The sequence below is a fragment of the Salvelinus alpinus genome, chromosome 10 (genome assembly GCF_045679555.1).
Source record: "Salvelinus alpinus chromosome 10, SLU_Salpinus.1, whole genome shotgun sequence".
Classification (NCBI taxonomy): Eukaryota; Metazoa; Chordata; class Actinopteri; order Salmoniformes; family Salmonidae; genus Salvelinus; species Salvelinus alpinus.
Genome location: NC_092095.1, coordinates 32442569 through 32461038, shown reverse-complemented (window position 1 = coordinate 32461038; position 18470 = coordinate 32442569). Strand labels below are relative to the sequence as shown.

At 41.8% G+C, this 18470-nt stretch overlaps 1 protein-coding gene across 7 annotated transcripts in view; it reads right to left on the bottom strand.

The window, feature by feature from the left end:
* The window catches only part of LOC139531921 (uncharacterized), a 39577-nt gene that overhangs the window by 9945 nt on the left and 11162 nt on the right, over nucleotides 1-18470 (bottom strand). Inside the window, exons 1-8 of one of the 7 annotated variants that reach the window (XM_071328902.1) lie at nucleotides 13410-13719; nucleotides 10861-10967; nucleotides 10562-10716; nucleotides 9222-9379; nucleotides 8816-8983; nucleotides 2569-3022; nucleotides 2018-2119; nucleotides 449-542 (exon numbers count right to left, since the gene is read on the bottom strand). In XM_071328902.1, the coding sequence (XP_071185003.1) occupies nucleotides 449-542; nucleotides 2018-2119; nucleotides 2569-3022; nucleotides 8816-8983; nucleotides 9222-9379; nucleotides 10562-10716; nucleotides 10861-10967; nucleotides 13410-13424 (1253 nt within the window). In that variant the 5' untranslated portion in view covers nucleotides 13425-13719. Of the gene's footprint in view, nucleotides 1-448; nucleotides 543-2017; nucleotides 2120-2568; nucleotides 3023-8815; nucleotides 8984-9221; nucleotides 9380-10561; nucleotides 10717-10860; nucleotides 10968-13409; nucleotides 13720-18470 lie in introns of those variants that run through there. The other 6 variants (XM_071328907.1, XM_071328905.1, XM_071328903.1 and 3 more) reach the window with 6 other exon arrangements.

The following is an 18470-nucleotide window of genomic DNA, read 5'->3' as shown; positions in this document are numbered from 1 at the left end:
CATGCCTCCTTGCAGCATGCCTAAGGCACGTTCACGAAGATGAGCAGGGACCCTGGGTATCTTTCTTTTGGTGTTTTTCCAGAGTCAGTAGAAAGGCCTCTTTAGTGTCCTAATTTTTCATAACTGTGACCGTAATTGCCTACCGTCTGTAAGCTGTTAATGTCTTAAGACCGTTCCACAGGTGCATGTTCATTAATTGTTTATGGTTCATTGAACAAGCATGGGAAACAGTGTTTAAACCCTTTACAATGAAGACCTGTGAAGTTATTTTGATTTTTACGAATTATCTTTGAAAGACAGGATCCTGAAAAAGGGACGTTTCTTTTTTTCGCTGAGTTTAGATCCTGAACAGTATCAAATGAAATTGAAATCACGTTACAAAAAAAGACATTGCTTTAAAGTGGAGGTCAAGGTCATGATATAGGCTAGGTTTAGGCTGGGCACTCACCTAAGTCTGTTGCCCTGGTCTGGCCAGTGGTGTCTGGGCTCCAGCACTCCACGCAGCCGGTTCTCTGGGAAGAAGGGTAATCGGGGCATATCTGCTGGGGTTAACAATAGGTTAGGCCTTTTGGATACTCAATTTAAATCTGTATTAATTCTAGAAGCCATACATCTTGAATTACACTACATGACCAAAAGTATGTGGACTCGTTGAACATCTCATTCCAAAATCATGGGCATTAATACGGAGTTGGTCCCCCGTTCCCTGCTATAACAGCCTACACTCTTCTGTGAAGGCTTTCCCTAAGATGTTAGAACATTGCTGCGGGGACTTGCTTCCATTCAGCCACAAGAGCCGTAGTCAGGTCAGGCCCTCTATTTGTGCAATTATGCCTGGCTCGCAGTCGGCGTTCCAATTTATCCCAAAGGTTTTTGATGGGGTTGAGGTCAGCTTTACACCACTCCAGCCAACGCTTGGCATTGCGCATGGTGACCTTAGGCTTGTGTGCGGCTGCTCGGCCATGGAAACCCATTTCATGAAGCTCCCGACAAACAGTTATTGTGCTGACCTTGCTTCCAGAGGCAGTTTGGAACTCAGTAGTGAACGTTGCAACTGAGGACAGACGATTGTTACGCACTACGTGCTTCAGCACTCGGCAGTGACGTTCTGTGAGCTCGTGTGGCCTACCACCTCGCGGCTCAGCCATTGTTGCTCCTAGAGGTTTCCACTTCACAATAACAGCACATGCCATGTTGAAAGTCACTGACTTGCCAATGTTCGTCTATGGAGATTGCAAGGCTGTGTGCTCGATTTTATACACCTGTCAGCAACGGGTGTGGCTGATATAGCCAAATCCACTAATTTGAAGGGACGTCCACATACTTTTGTATATATAGTGTATTTCAGACAAATATCCAAGCTATTTAACAATCTGAATGCCTGTCTCTGAGACATATCACAATGCCCCTCATAAACAAAATCTCTCTCTAATCACAATGTTCCTCTTCTTCAGCTTTAGCTTCCTCTTTGGCTGTAAAAAGAATCCCCGGCAATGAGCTTCACACGAAGTGTAACACTTGGATTACTGTCTGTACCTCAGAGGCTGACTACTCAGAAAGACAGACTTATTTTTGGCACGAGTGAGTGCAGTGCAAACTTACATAAGTTGGAAAGTCGGGCGCATTCACCTGCTATTTCCCAATCAAAGCAGCTTTCTCATGGTGAGTGAGGCGATACCAAACATCATCACTGGGCCAGTTGGCTCACTATCCTGACCGCAGCCATGGCAGGTTAGTTCAACGGATTTCTACACACACACTGGTTCACTTCAACTACTTCTGCAGTAACCTGCTGTAAAAAATATATATATTCCCAGGGGACAGCAGGTTAAATCCTACTGCAAATGGGGCTACAGTGCTCATCAAGTTCAAAGCCATTTGTCTAACCACTGACACAGAGAGAGGGCTCATCTTTATTGGACTGTAAAGAACAAGGAGTTCAGAGGAAAAACCAGGGAGACACAGAGAGACGAAGGAAGGAAGGATAAAAGAAAATTCCAAACAGAGGTTTTAGTACCATTGAGGAAGAAGGGCGGCTCTCTACCCCCTTCTGGCATCTCTTCATCATCTGAGCTGGCAGCCTCCTCTGCATCACCAGGATTCAGCTTCTGGCCCCGTCCTGTCAGGGAAAAACTGCATGAACACTTTGGAGTGGGATGAAGTGGCACCTAGACGCTGATCTTGGGTCAGTTTCACATTGTTCCCACTTATGGTTAAGGTTAGGATTGGGGGAGAGGAAGCTGATCCTAGATCTGTACCTAGGAGAAACTGCGCCCGGAGTGAACAATTCACATTTAGCTGACACAGAGAATGCCTGAATGAAACTTAGTGCCTGTAATGGTGTTATGGTGTCTTCACAAAGTGACGCCTCAAACTAATGGGTCCATAATGCAATAGCCTTCGTGAGTAAGGCAATTATACAGCGTTACATGGTACCATGTAACCATTTACACTCCAAGAAAATGCATTTCTGAAGGTAAAACACCCAACAAGTCATCGACTATGATATTTGAAAATACATCAAATACATTGTGAATGAGGACTTCATACGCCAGACGTGAATCTTACCCCAGGAGTGAGAAGGTCCGGTCATTGGGGGCCCAACACCAGGGATGCCTGCGTAGCCCACTGCTTCTTCCCACAGCTGGTGAGGCAGAGGTGAGGGCCGAGCGGGATCCTCCATCCCTTCCTCCTCCAGCTCTGGTATCTGGGGCTGCGGAAGCGCAGGGGGTGGAACCACCACCTCCTCCTGGCCCAATAAGAGGCGGGCAGCTGGGCTGGCCGGATCCTGGGGTGTCTCTGGGGGCGTGGTCTGGATACAGAGGGCGGCGTTGGGCGTGAGGCCCAGGGAGCGCAGGGAGCAAGCCAGTTCCGCCTCCCCAAAGCGTTTCCGTGGGAACCCCTGGAGGAGGGAAAAGGAGGCCAGGGAGGGGTAGCGCCCGGAGATGTGCTCCATCACGCTGCGCAGAGGGGCGTCGGCAGGGAAGCGCTCCCGCATGGACTCCCCAGAGGGTAGCCGGATCTACAGGGAGGGACAGAGAGGGTGAAACCTCCATTATAACATACCACCTCAGTCTCCATCTAACTAAGCTACACAATTCATGCACGCCTCTTCAATCAACTAATAGGAGTGCTCTCAAGTCAACAATCAAGACAGAAGTCTACCTATGCTCAGGGCTCTAAATTAATACAACACATTTTGGTAACACTGGTGTTAAGGAGCACCAGAAATTAAGATGTTTTTAATTGATTGAGATATAGCCTATATATTGGGCCTATATGTATTCTAGATACTTCTGAAGCACATGTTGTACCATAAAAACGAATATGGAACCCTGTAAAACATTTGTTTATTATTAAAAGCTAAAATGTGTATACAAAAACCTGTCATTGGTGGAATATTAGGTTTCTACACTGTGTAACAGGTTATTTCTATAAATAATGGAGCCAATGTGTGACACAGGGATCAACATTTCCAAATGGATTTTCATGCAGTTCCACATGTGTACTTAGAGGAATAAAAGTGAAAATATGCAAATTGACCCATAACTCCAGCGCTTCATTTTAATTTTCAAGGACCTCAACGTTATACAATTGTAAATCATTGTATATATAGGGCCTAATATAGAACCACTAAATAGGCCATTACCACTAAAAATACCTTGCCAATGCGTTGATATTCAAATTATTATTACATTCTAAAATATGTGAGAATAATGTGGACATTGTCTGACTAAATAGACTGGTCTGACTAAATAGACTGGATACATGCATGGCAATTTTTCTGTAGCCTACAGTATGTGGTTGACGCAGGCACACATAATTAAGCTATGAAAAGTGGAAGGATTTGTATGGAAAGTCAAATTGAAACCAACATTCGATGTTGCCAGCAGCATACCACCCTGCATTCCACTGCTGGCTTGCCTCTGAAGCTAAGTTGATCCTGGTTGGTCCCTGGATGGGAGACCATACGCTTCTGGAAGTGGTGTTGGAAGGTCAGTAAGAAGCACTCTTACCTCTGGTAAAATAAATAAATAATAATATCCCAAAGCCCCAGGGCAGTGATTGGGGACATTGCCCTGTGCAGTGTGTCATCTTTCGGGTGGGACGTTTAACGGGTGTCCTGACTCTCTGTGGTCACTAAAGATTCCATGGCACTTATCGTAAGAGTAGGGGTGTTAACCCCGGGGTCCTGGCTAAATTCCCAATCTGGCCCTCATACCATCATGGCCACCTAATCATCCCCAGCTTCCAATTGGCTCATTCCTCTCCTCTCCCCATTAACTATTCCCCAGGTCGTTGCTGTAAATGAGAATGTGTTCTCAGTCATCTTGCCTGATAAAATAAGGGTAAAAGAGAAAAAACATGTTATCCTCATAATAAGCGCACATGGTTTTACCGCACCCTTCAATTGAAGAGGCAGGAATCAAACGAAAGTGGCCACATTTCTCACAAAAACTATTTAAAAATGAAATCAGGGAAAATCATAAAGGCAACAGGGGAACTTATAAATTGGCTACAATAATTACAAGGACTTTTCAAGCACCAAATTGAAGAAATGTCTGCTTTTTAAGGTAGTCCTACTCCAGTACTTGAATTTCTGAGCTCCAAATTCAAGTAGGCTTTTTCAAGCTCCTTGTATTGTTTAAAATTGCAGGTGTAAGTAACATGGGGGGAAAAATGTATTTGTCATGTTATTTCATTACCAGATGATATTGAGAATAAGCCCACTAGGCTATTAATACTGATCAAAAGTATTAACGCAACAAGTAAAGTGTTGGTCCCATATTTTCATGAGCTGAAATAAAACGTCCCAGAAATTTTCCATAACAGTAGTGTAAAGTACTTATGTAAAAATACTTTAAAGTACTACACAAGTCATTTTTTAGGGTATCTGTACTTTACTATTTATATTTGACAACTTTTACTTCACTACATTCCAAAAGAAAATGATGTACTTTTTACTCCATACATTTTCCCTGACACCCAAAAGTACTCGTTACATTTTGACAGGAAAATGGCCCAATTCACACACTTATCAAGAGAACATCCCTGGTCATCCCTACTGCCTCTGATCTGGCGGACTCACTAAACACAAATGCTTCATTTGTATTTTATGTCTGAGTGTTGTAGTGTGCCCCTGGCTATCCGTCAATAAAAAATTAAATAAAAAAATTGGGCAGTCTGGTTTGCTTAAAATAAGGAATTTGAAATGGTTTATACTTTTACTTTTGATATTTAAGTGCATTTTAGCAATTCCATTTACTTTTAATACTTAAGTATATTTCAAACAAATACCTTTAGAGACTTTTACTCAAGTAGTATTTTACTGGGTGACTGTCACTTTTACTTGAGTCATTTTCTATTAAGGTATCTTTACTTTTATGACAATTGAGTATTTTTTCCACCACTGTTCCATACCACAAAAAGATTATTTCTCTAAAATTCTGTGCACAAATTTGTTCACATCTCTGTTAGTGAGCATTTCTCCTTTGCCAAGATAATCCATCCACTTTATAGGTGTGGCATATCAAGAAGCTGATTAAACAGCATGATCATTTAACAGGTGCACTTTGTGCTGGGGACAATAAAAGGCCACTCTAAAATGTGCAGTTTTGTCACACAACACATTCATATTTTTGTTCAGTATAATTTGTTGTCATTATATGCAGAATAATTAATAGGAATAGTATTGGGTGATACGCAAGAGTCTAGCCTACACAATTGCGCATAGTAGACTCGGTGTCCAATCTGAGGCACAAAAACATGAACACATTAGATTTAACAGAGAAAGCATCAAGGTAATGAGACCCTGCTGTAAATCAAGCAGACAAATGATCAACATCAATTTGCTAGGGATAATTAGATCCAGCATGGAACCAGGTACAACGGTCACTGGCGTAACGAATGAGACACCAAAATATTCTGGACATTCCTCACAAACACCTTTTTTCTAGCACTTGGGCTGTTGTTGCATCGCATGCGCTATCACAACAGCTGTTAGTCAATTGACTGTCATTTGGAAAATTCCTTCCTGGATCAGATGATGTGTGAAAACATCAAGGCTTAACTAGTCAGCTTGACACCAAATGCGTATCCAACAAGTATTATGCATAATTATTGAAGAACCACATTAAATGACATTATCGATTTAGGTTTTAAGTAGAAAGTTAAGGTAACTATTTTGGTTAGAAGCATTCGATTTTGCAATCACATTGTTTTGGATTTGTGTGCCCCCCGTAACAAATCTTGATACAAAAAACCTGTCCGACATACACTACCGGTCAAAAGTTTTAGAACGCCTACTCATTCAAGGGTTTTTCTTTATTTTTACTATTTTCTACATTGTAGAATAATAGTGAAGACATCAAAACTATGAAATAACACACATGGAATCATATAGTATCCAAAAAAGTGTTAAAACAAATCAAAATTATATTTAAGATTTATTAAATAGCCACCCTATGCCTTGATGACAGCTTCCAAAGTCATCCAACCATTATAATAAATGTAAAGCAATAGCGGTGTGGTCAACTGGATGATAATTTAATTTGGGAGTGCCTGCTTTGATACAAACATGGGGACTCCTCTTGATAAATCAATCAATATCAGATTTTTGTTTTCACGGAATCTCAATTTGGATATTTGGTTACAATTAGGCTGGAAAATATTAGCTAAATTAAGGTGAGTGCTTATGATCATTATTCTAGGTTGCTCATCTATTAGCAGGACTGATCAGAAAATGTTGCTAGCATGTTATGTAGCCTAACGTTAGTGGATTATTTTGCTTTTCACTCGCGTAATAGCCTTGGCTTCTCCAAACCAAAATCCTGTGACTTGTCTGGTAATGAATCAATGTGATTTTTTAAAAACTAAATCTCCATATTTTTGGTTAATTGACCTCTGGCTGGGAAAATACGTGGAGGTGCAGCTCATCTATTCATTTGCTCATTTATAACATATCAGAAACATTTAGCATGTTATAATGTAAGCTTAAATCAATAAGTGCAATATTTTGCTATTGACTGACATTAGGCAATTGACTTTAGGCAATTCCAAAAGCCTGAGGAGATTGTGAAATATCAACACAACACTCAAATACTTTTGAAAACATAGACTTCCATTATTTTCTATGCATATCATGATGAAAATAGTCACTCGGGAACAACAGTACAGTGAAGCGCACTGGTCGTAGAGCAAAATATTTAGGAGCATACCCAACCAAAATGGTCGCACTTTAGAGCACTGCCTATGCTGCTAGGCATACAGTGGCTTCATAAAGTATTCATACCACTTGACTTATTCCACATTTTGTTATTAGTCTGAATAAAAAAATGAATTCAATTTCTCTTCTCACCATCTACACACAATACCCCATAATGACAAAGTGAAAACATGTTTTTAGATATATTTTTTCGCTCTCAAATTTATTGAGAATGAAATACAGAAATATTGAATTTACATAAGTATTCACAACCCTGAGTCAGTACTTTGTAGAAGCCCTTTGCCAGCAATTACAGCTGAACCTTCCTGGGTAAGTCGCTTTGCACACCTGGATTGTGAACATTTGCCCAATATTATTTTCAAAATTATTCAAGCTCTGTCAAATTGGTTGTTGATCATTGCTAGACAACCATTTTCGGGTCTTGCCATAGATTTGAGTAGATTTAAGTCAAAACTGTAACTTGACCACTCAGGAACATTCACTGTCTTCTTGATAAGCAACTCCAGTGTAGATTTGGCCATGTGTTTTAGGTTATTGTACAGATGAAAGGTGAATTAATCTCCCAGTGTTTGATGGAAAGCAGACTGAACCAGGTTTTCCTATAGGATTTTGCCTGTGCTTAGCTTCATTCCATTTTTATCCTGAAAAACTCCCCAGTCCTTAACAATTACAAGCATAGCCATAACATCATGCAGTCACGACTATGTTTGAAAATATGGAGAGTGGTAATACTCTAATGTTTTGTATTGTATTTGCCCCAAACATAACACTTTGCATTCAGGACAAAAAGTGAATTGCTTGGCCACATTTTTTATAGTATTACTTTAGTGCCTTATTTCAAACAGGATGCATGTTTTGGAATATTTTTATTCTGTGCAGGCTTCCTTTTCATTCTGTCAATTAGGTTAGTATTGTGAAGTAACTACAATGTTGTTGATCCATCATCAGTTCTATCACAGCCATGTAACTATGTAACTGTTTTAAAGTCACCATTGGCTTCATGGTGAAATCCCTGAGCAGTTTCCTTCCTCTCTGTCAACTGAGTTAGGAAGGATGCCTGTATCTTTGTAGTTACTGGGTAATTAACAACTTCACCATTCTCAATGAGATATTCAATGTCTGCTTTTTAAAAATTCATCTACCAATAGGTTCCCTTCTTTACGAGGCATTGGAAAACCTCTTTTTGGTTGAATCTGTGTTTGAAATCCAATGCTCGACTGAGGGACCTTACAATTATCTGTATGTTTGGGGTACAGAGATGAGGTAGATCTTCAAAAACATGTTAAACACTATTATTGTAGTCCATGTAACTTATTAAGCACATTTTTACTCCTAAACTTATTTAAGCTTGCCATAGGAAAGGGGTTGAATACTTATTGACTCAAAGACATTTCAGCTTTTCATTTTTAAATACATTTGTAGAAATTTCAACAACAAAAATAATCCACTTTGACATAATTTGCCAGTGACAAAAACGATCTCGGTTGAAATCAATTTTAAATTCAGGCTGTAACAACAAAAAGTCAAGGGGTGTGAATACTTTCTGAAGGCACTGAATGTAAACATTGCCAGAGGAGGGTTCAGTCTCACCATGAGGATGCAGTTGTTGTCTACACTAGTCTGGACCGTACCCCCCAGCCTCTGGCCTTGGCTGCTGCCAGGGGGAGACGTGGTCTCAGTGGAGGCGCTCGGCTGGGTCTTCTTCTCCTGTAAGCTCCTCCGGTCCTCAGCAATACGCTTCAGCACCAGCTCACGCTCCTGAGGTAACAACACACACGTCACAGGGATGCCATGTCTAAGTGTGACTTTTTTGCAAAAAGGGCTGAATATATAGTCTCAATAATTTGAATAAACCAATCTTCAATGTAAATTGTGTCACTAGGCAGTATGCACTGCAGTATGTTAGACTAGCATGTCGAATACCCTGTGGCTATGCTGGGTGTGTGTGTGTGTGCTCAGTGTGTTTCAGCTGATCAATCAGGCAGGTGCTGCTGACCTGTTTCTTCTGCCTCCTCTCGTTCCTGGCCTCGTTGGCCACACGCATCCTCTGCTGCTCCTGAAAGTCACTCTTGTCCTGCCTGATACGTGACTCCAGCGGTGGGGTGTCTGTGGATGGGCTGGTGGGTTGCGTGGGTCCCAGGACTAAAGAGGGGCCTTCAGACACACATTAGAAACAGAATGGTCACTGCTGAAATAAAGAGTCAAATAACTAGCTACTATGCTATGTCCAGAGTAGGTTGGTGTTTTGCCCAAAACTTCAGTTAAGTAATATATATTTAAGGCTACAATTTCAAGCGAGGAATGTGTCTGAGGCAGGGGAGACGACTGGGAAAGGGGATAGATACCTAGTCAGTTGCACAACTGAATGCATTCAACCGAAATGTGCCTTCCTCATTTAAACCTCTGAGGTGTGGGGGCTGCCTTAATCAACATCCACATAATCGGCACCCGGGGAGCAGTTGCTGTGGGGGTTAACTGCCGTACTCAGATTTTTCCACCTTGCCAGCTCGGGGATTCAAACAAGCAACCTTTCGCTTACTGTCCCAACTCTCTAACCACTAGCCTACCTGCCGCGACTGCCCTCTCTCATTGAAGTCACAAAGTTCAAGGTCGAACGCAGTACTGTAGGCTGTTTCCAGAAAGTAAGATCCCCATTACGGTGAATGGGAAAATGGCAATCTTCATGGTCAATATTTACATATTATTTACACAATCATAGTACCAATAATTGCTTCTATCACACCACATGCATGTCCTTGAACCGATTATTTTAAAATCGCACACAAAAGAAGAAGGAAAATTGAGTTACTACCACCAGCCTACACTACCCCGGTTGGCCTTCAACTTGAGATACTAAATGATTTGATTTGAAGGGGGCAGCACTAAGTTAGCCTGCAAAGTCACTTCCTAGAGTAGCTAAAACTACACATGCGATGTTTCCAACAACTCCTCCATGAGCAAGATGGCAATACGTCAAATGCACCACTGAGACTTCACATACTGAAATGTAATCAATGTCATCACTATGTTATAACAAATAAGTATTATTGGAAGATTATGAGGGAGGGAGATTAGCTTGGAAACAAAAAGCTTGGATAATTTACTGTAACTTATGCCCTGTCCTGTACACAGTTCCCCTGTATATTCAGCTGGAAACAAGGCAAAGCCACTCGCTGTTCCAAGTTTTACAAGACCGTTATCTGATTTGTACAAAAGGGATAAAAGACACCACAAGTGGTCAATTGTGCACAATAAGACATTGGACCATTACATTACAGTATGCAATCAACCATGGAAAACAAATGCCTGATGAAATATCATAATGGTGTGTCACACCTCTACTGTCATTGGGCGATGTCTGTGAGTGTGATGTGCTTGGGGGGCAAGAGCTCCCCGCATCTTTGGGAGGGTTAAATGCAGCGAACGCCGTTGAAACTGGCTGGGATGGATTTTTGACCAGCTTGTGCCTCAGATTTTCACCTTGTAAAAGCCTGACGTAAACACATAGAAAAAAAGATGGGGGGAAAAAAACATTAACCATTTGACATGTTCAGTTATTGACAACACCTGTCTTGACATCGGAAAACATAGTTCCTTGCCTGTCCATTTAAGGGTTATGGTTTGGGAGGACTCACCACTCAGCTGCATCAGGCACTGAGAAGTGTCCTGCCTGCACGGCAGACTGGATCTGCTCCTCACTGAAGCCCATCTCACACAGGGTATGGAACAACTCTCCGATAGTCTACAACACAAAGCCATGGGGGTGTGAGACAACAGGAAAACTCATAACAAAAGGCGGGCCTATACACAAACCGCACAATTGCCCGAACACAAAAGGGGCAAAGGGTGCCCCTGGTTTCTTTGAGCAGATCAATCAGATGATGCCCTACAAAGTCAATCAATCTCACTCAATAATGCCTGAATGAAGTGTGACTGATGAATGGAGTGATTGTTTGGCTCTGACGACAAAGTGCAAGTTTGACTAAAGACAGCAGCTGATTGAAGTGAGCTAGCCCTGAGACTAATCCTTATAGGGAAATGCTGTGTTGTCATAAAAGCTTGTTTTCTAGGTCTGATAAAGCTCAACAATTTAATATGTATGTTCAACTAGCTGGCTAGCTTAGTTGGTATCTAGCTAGCTGTATTGTACTTCCAGTGCCAATTAATAAACTATAGTCACAGATAGAACAATGAGACAGATATTTCCTCAGATGTATAAATGTGAAGCATCCGCTTGGCTTTTCCACTCATGAGAGGAAGCCCACTGGCCGGTGTTGTGCCGAAAATCTCCCCCGTGCCAGAATTCCCCCCTCGCGTGAACGAGCACGCACTCAATTCTTCATTGCTGTGACTTTCTTGCTAGTTGAGATTTCTGCTCTTCACGCCATTGTCAGTTTAGCTTACATTTCACTGATCTTAGTAGCAGAAAGCATTTTTTATTAGTGTCCTTTGATTGCGGGGGAGGCACTAGTAATGTCTGCAGTTTTCAGTTTGTATTAGTCTATAAATAAATGTATTTGCCAAAATTCGTCATCGCTCCCATGTCTTATTCGACTAGTAGTTGTTCTGAAATGTGTATTGCTTGCCTAGATTTTACTCCCTCTGTTTAATATAACACACATAGATTAATTTTATTAATTTCAGTTGCCTATCCTGATGTGAAGTTTGTTCTATAGAAAGTATTTGACTCAATTTTGTCACTAAAGGAAATTAGAGGGGGGGGGGGGGGAAATTAGGAGGGCCATTTTCTTGCCTGCCAAAGTTCTCCCCCCCCTTCCATCTTGGGACTGCAAGGCCTGGCACACTTCATAATCGTTTTGGTAGCTCATGTTGACCAGTAGGGTGTGCCACAGAAAGTATTTGACTCTAGCCACAAAATTAAGGAAATTAGGGGGGGGGGGGCATTTTCTTGCCTGCCAAAATTCAACCCCCCTTCTAATTTCCTTAATTTTGTGGCTAGAGTCAAATACTTTCCGCGGCACACACTACTGGTCAACATGAGCTACCAAAATGATTCTGAAGTGTGCCAGGCCTTGCAGTCCTAAAATAGTAGGGGGTGGGAGAATTTCGGGCAGGCAAGAAAACGGCCCTCCTAATTTCTTTAATTTTGTCACTAGAGTCAAGTACTTTCTGTGGCACACATCAGAGTCAAATACTTTCTATAGAACAAACTTCCCGTCAGGATAGGCAACCGAAATTAATAATCAATGTATGTGTGTTATATTAAACAGAGGGAGTAAAATATAAGCAAGCAATAAACATTTCAGAACAACTACTAGTCGAATAAGACATGGGAGAGATCACACATTTTGGCAAAGAGATGTATTTAGCCAAATAGCCAAACCGAAAACTGCAGACATTACTAGTGCCTACCCGCGATCAAACCGCCATAAAAAATCAAATGAAAATTAGCCTAATCTTGATCATTGACTGCTGCCTTGAAGGACACAAATAAAAAATGCTTTCTGCTACTAAGATCAGTGAAATGTAGGCTAAACTGACAACGGATCAATACAGTTTTCGGTTCCTAAAACTACAATCTGATATGAACCGAGTGGACTACGTTTTGTAGACTTTACCCTTTGCAAAAGTTTTTTACAAATCGTGTTGTTTGTTTAGGAGTGCAATGGGAATGAGTTATTGCACACGCGCACTTCACAGAGGAGGTGTTCCCTGATGGAAATATGCAGACGTTGCTAGATCGCGCCAATAGGATATCGGTAGCTCGTACTTGGCTCTGCCCACTTTGACTAATTTATTCCTATTGGAAACGACAGTCTGTGGTCAATCTTTGTTTAGTTACAAAAAATCTTTGCTATAGTCTAGGACCTCTACTCTAGGTTAGAAACTTCGACGTGACATGATGATCACTCTGAACTCCACTTCAGGGAAATTATCAAAGTCCGGGTATTTTACTTGAGCTCATTCTAACCTAAACAGGGCCATTTGTATCTTAATGCAGATAACTACCGGTAGCTAGCTAGCTTACTGTCATCCTAGCAAGCGAACTACTGCTACGGGAATTTACAATGGAGGATGTGCTAGGTACAATAGCTAACATAGCTAGCTAACGTTATCCAATTAGCTAGCTAACTGTTAGTTACTACTGTACCAACTTATTTAAGTAATAACTGTTATTCTTTAGAAGTGAAAGTATTAAGCCAGTTGACTATTTGCAACTTACCGGAGTGGAATCCATACTTTCAGTTTCAGTGGTTCTTTGCACTAGCTAGCTATGTGCCCTGTTGTTGGCTTGCATGTCAAGGAAAGATTAGTAGCCAGAGCCAATGGCTACATTACAGAACGCGATTTGAACCTATCAAAACTGCTGACAGACAGTGGGAAACGCCCCGAAAACCACCGTTATTCCAAAATAAGAAAATGTTTATACAGACTACACACACGTTTGAACACTTCGTCGTTTTGTTTCAATATCATTAAAACTGTCTGTAGCAATGTGTACTCAGACAAGACAGTCAGCAAATGATAATCCACACCACATAACCAGCAGCTCGTGGTGCCGCTTTCTTTAAACTACTGTATTTGAACAGCGGGGGTCACGCTTGCTCCATTTATTCTCTGACCATGGTTTATCCACGGCAAGAACAGTAGTACAGTTTGCCTGGTACCCAAACGCCTTGCTCCGGCCAAACACTACGCCACAAAGAGCAGCGAACGAATTCAGTTTGAGTCGTCAGGCAAAAGGACAGTCAGTATCCCCTCCCAAATGTATGAGAAATTGTCAAGAAAATAACAGGGGACTTGAACTATGATTACGTAAACACTACATGACCAAAAGTATGTGGACACCTGCTCGATGAACATCGACATTCCAAAATCATAGGCATTAACATGGAGTTGGTCCCCCTTTGCTGCTATAACAGCCTCTGCTCTTGTGGGAAGGCGTCCACTAGATGTTGGAACATTGCTGCAGGGACTTGCTTCCATTCAACCACAAGAGCAGCGAGGTCGGTCACTGATGTTGGGCGATTAGGCCTGGCTTGCAGTCAGCATTCCAATTCATCCCAAAGGTGTTTTGATGGAGTTGAGGTCAGGGCTCTGTGCAGGCCAGTCAAGTTCTTCCACACCGATCTCAACAAAACATTTCTGTATGAACCTTGCTTTGTGCACCGGGGCAATGTCATGCTGAAACTGGAAAGGGCCTTCCCCAAATTATTGCTACAAAGTTGGAAGCACAGAATCGTCTACTCTAGAATGTCATTGTATGCTGTAGCGCTAAGATTTCCCTTCACTGGAACTAAGGGGCCTAGTCCAAACCATGAAAAACAGCCCCAGACCATTATTCCTAATCCACCAAACTTTACAGTTGGCACTATGTATTGGGGCAGGCAGTATTCTCCTGGCATCCGCCAAACCCAGATTTGTCCGTCGGACTGCCAGATGGTGAAGTGTGATTCATCACTCCAGAGATCTCGTTTCCACTGCTCCAGAGTCCAATGGCGGCAAGCTTTACACCACTCCAGGTGACTTTTGGCATTGCACATGGGGATCTTAGGCTTGTGTGCGGCTGCTCGGCTATGGAAACCCATTTCATGAAGCTCCCGACAAACAGTTATTGTGCTAACATTACTTCCAGAGGCAGTTTGGAACTAAGTAGTGAGTGTTGCAACCGAGGACAGACGATTTTTACCTGCTACACGCTTCAGCACTCGGTGGTCCCGTTCTGTGAGCAACCACTTTGCGTTCGTTTCCACCACAACAGCACTTAAAGTTGACCAGGGCAGCTCTAGCAGGGCGGAAATTTGACTGAACTAACTTGTTGGAAAGATGGCATCCTATGACGGTGCCACGTTGAAAGTCATTGAGCTCTTCAGTAAGGCCGTTCTACTGCCAATGTTTGTCCATGGACATTGCATGACTGTGTGCTCAAATTTTATACACCTGTCAGCAACGGGTGTGTCTGAAATAGTTTGAAGGGGTGTCCACATACTTCTGTCTATATAGTGTACATGTCCCGGATTTGGCGGGACAGTCCCACATTTTGGCCCTTTGACCCGCTTACTGAAACCAAACAATCATGTCCCGCATTTTATCAACAAATTCAAATATCACAAACGTTGAAAAAAGGTAGATTTGTCCAGTATTTCAGTCAGACATTCCAACCTGTGTGTTGCAGTCAGATTGTGCTTAATAAAATGTATACAGTACCAGTCGAAAGTTTGGACACACTGACTCATTCAAGAACTTTTCTTTATTTTTACTATTTTCTACATTGTAGAATAACAATGAAGACATCAAAACTATGAAATAACACATATGGAATCATGTAACTAAAAAAGGGTTAAACAAATCAAAATATATTTAATATTTGAGATTCTTCAAAGTAGCCACCCTTTGTCTTGACAGTTTTGCACACTCTTGGCTTTCTCTCAACCAGCTTCATGAGGTAGTCACCTGGAATGCATTTCAATTAACAGGTGTGCCTTGTTAAAAGTTAATTTCTTTCCTTAATGCGTTTGAGCCAATCAGTTGTGTTGTGACAAGGTAGGGTGGTATACAGAAGATAGCCCTATTTGGTAAAATACCAAGTCCATTTAAGGCAATAACAGCTCAAATAAGCAAAGAGAAACGACAGTTCATCATACTTTAAGACATGAAGGTCAGTCAATGCGGAAAATGTCAAGAACTTTGAAAGTTTCTTTAAGTGCAGTCGTAAAAACCATCAAGCGCTATGATGAAACTGGCTCTCATGAGGACCGCCACAGGAAAGTTAGACCCAGAGTTACCTCTGCTGCAGAGGATAAGTTCATTAGTGTTACCAGCCCCATTAATTGCAGCCCAAATAAATGCTTCACAGAGTTCAAGTAACAGACACATGTCAACATCAACTGTTCAGAGGAGACTGCGTGAATCAGGCCTTCATGGTCAAATTGCTGCAAAGAAACCATTACTAAAGGACACCAACAAGAAGAAGAGACTTGCTTGGGCCAAGAAACACAAGCAATGGACATTAGACCGGTAGAAATCTGTCCTGGTCTGATGAGTCCAAATTTGCAATTTTTGGTTCCAACTGTTGTGTTTTTGTGAGATGCAGAATAGGTGAACGGATAATCTCTGCATGTGTGGTGTGATGGTGTGGAGGTGCTTTGCTGGTGACACTGATTTATTTTGAATTCAAGGCACAGTTAACCAGCATGGCTACCACAGTATTCTGCGGCAATAAGCCATCCCATCTGGTTTGCGCTTAGTGGGACAATCATTTGTTTTTCAACAGGACAATGACCCCACACCTTCAGGCTGTGTAAGGGCTGTTTGACCAAGAAGGAGAGTGATGAAGTGCTGCATCAGATGACCTGGCATCCACAATCACCTGACCTCAACCCATTTGAGATGGTTTTGGTTGAGCTGGACCGCAGAATGAAGAAAAAGTGCTCAGCATATGTGGGAACTCATTCAAGACTGTTGGAAACGCATTCCAGGTGAAGCTGGTCGAGAGAATGCCAAGAGTGCAAAGTTGTCATCAAGGCAAAGAGTGGCTACTTTGAATCTAAAATATAATTATTTTTCTGTTTGCTAACTTAGGTATCTTGTCTCGCTAGCTAGCTATCTAAACAGCTACAAGTAGCCATATATATGTCTAAAAATATATGTTTTACAATAGGAGATTGTATCTCAATGTAAAACCTCTTCTCTTTTTATTTGTAGATATGGCTACTAAACAGCTAGGTTTACCAGCAAACGTCAGCTCATGACTGGAGATGGCTAGCTAGTTAGCCTGGTGCCTGCTAATTTGCTATGCGCCAAGCCTTGCGTTTGTAAATTGTCAGCAAACGTGAAACATCAGCAACTGTAAATCATTTTACTAGCTAGCTACAGTGCCTTCGGAAAGTATTCAGAACCCTTGACCATTTTGATTAAATTGTCCTCACCCCATCAATCTACACCCAATACCCAATAATGACAAAGCAAAAACAGGTTTTTGCTCATTTATATATATATTTTTTATATATATCACATTTACATAAGTATTCAGACCCTTAACTGACTTCAGTGGGCAAATGCTCACCTTCGATTGCCACTGGCATGCTGGAGAAGTGTGCTCTTCACGAATAAGCTACGGACCACGAACATTTTATCGATGGCAATTTGAATGCACAGAGATACCGTGATGAGATCCTGAGGCCCATTGTCGTGCTATTTATCCACCGCCATCACCTCGTGTTTCAGCATGATAATGCACAGCCCTATGTCGCAAGGATCTGAACACAATTCCTGGAAGCTGAAAATGTCCCAGTTCTTCCATGGCCTGCATGCTCATCAGACATGTCACCAATGGAGCGTGTTTTGGGATGCTCTGGATCGACAGCTTGTTCCAGTTCCCAGCAACTTTGCACAGCCGTTGAAGGGGAGTGGGACAACATTCCACAGGCCACAATCAATATGCAAAGGAGATGTCGCGCTGCATGAGGCAAATGGTGGTCCCACCAGATACTGACTGGTTTTCTGATCCACGCACCTACCTGTTTTAGCATGTTGCATTTATATTTTTGTTCAGTGTAGTAATGACTATACGCAGCGGCAGAGACAGGGTGAAATGTCCCTTTAAATAACCTTCTGTCCTATGTAACCATGCTAAAAATATATATTTCACCTTTATTTATCCAGGTAGACCAGATGAGAACAAGTTATCATTTACAACTGCGACCTAGCCAAGATAAAGCAAAGCAGTGCGACACAAACAACACAGAGTTACACGTGATAAACAAATGTACAGTCAATAACACAATAGAAAAATCTATATACAGTGTGTGCAAATGTAGTAAGATTAGGGAGGTAGGGCAATAAATAAGCCATAGTGGCGAAATAATTACAATTTAGCATTAACACTGGACTGATAGATGTGCATAAGATCAATGTGCAAGTAGAGATACTTGGGTGCAAAAGAGCAAAAAAAATATGGGGATGAGGTAGTTGGGTGGGCTATTTACAGAAAGACTGTGTACAGGTGCAATGATCGGTAAGCTGCTCTAACAACTGATGCTTAAACTTTGTGAGGGAGATATAAGACTCCAGCTTCAGTGATTTTTTTGCAATTCGTTCCAGTCATTGGCAGCAGAGAACTGGAAGGAAAGGCGGCCAAATGAGGAGTTGGCTTTCGGGATGACCAGTGAAATGCTGGAGTGCGTGCTACAGGTGGGTGCTGCTATGGTGACCAGTGAGCTGAGATAAGGCGGGGCTTTACCTAGCAAAGACTTATAGATGACCTGAAGCCAGTGGGTTTGGC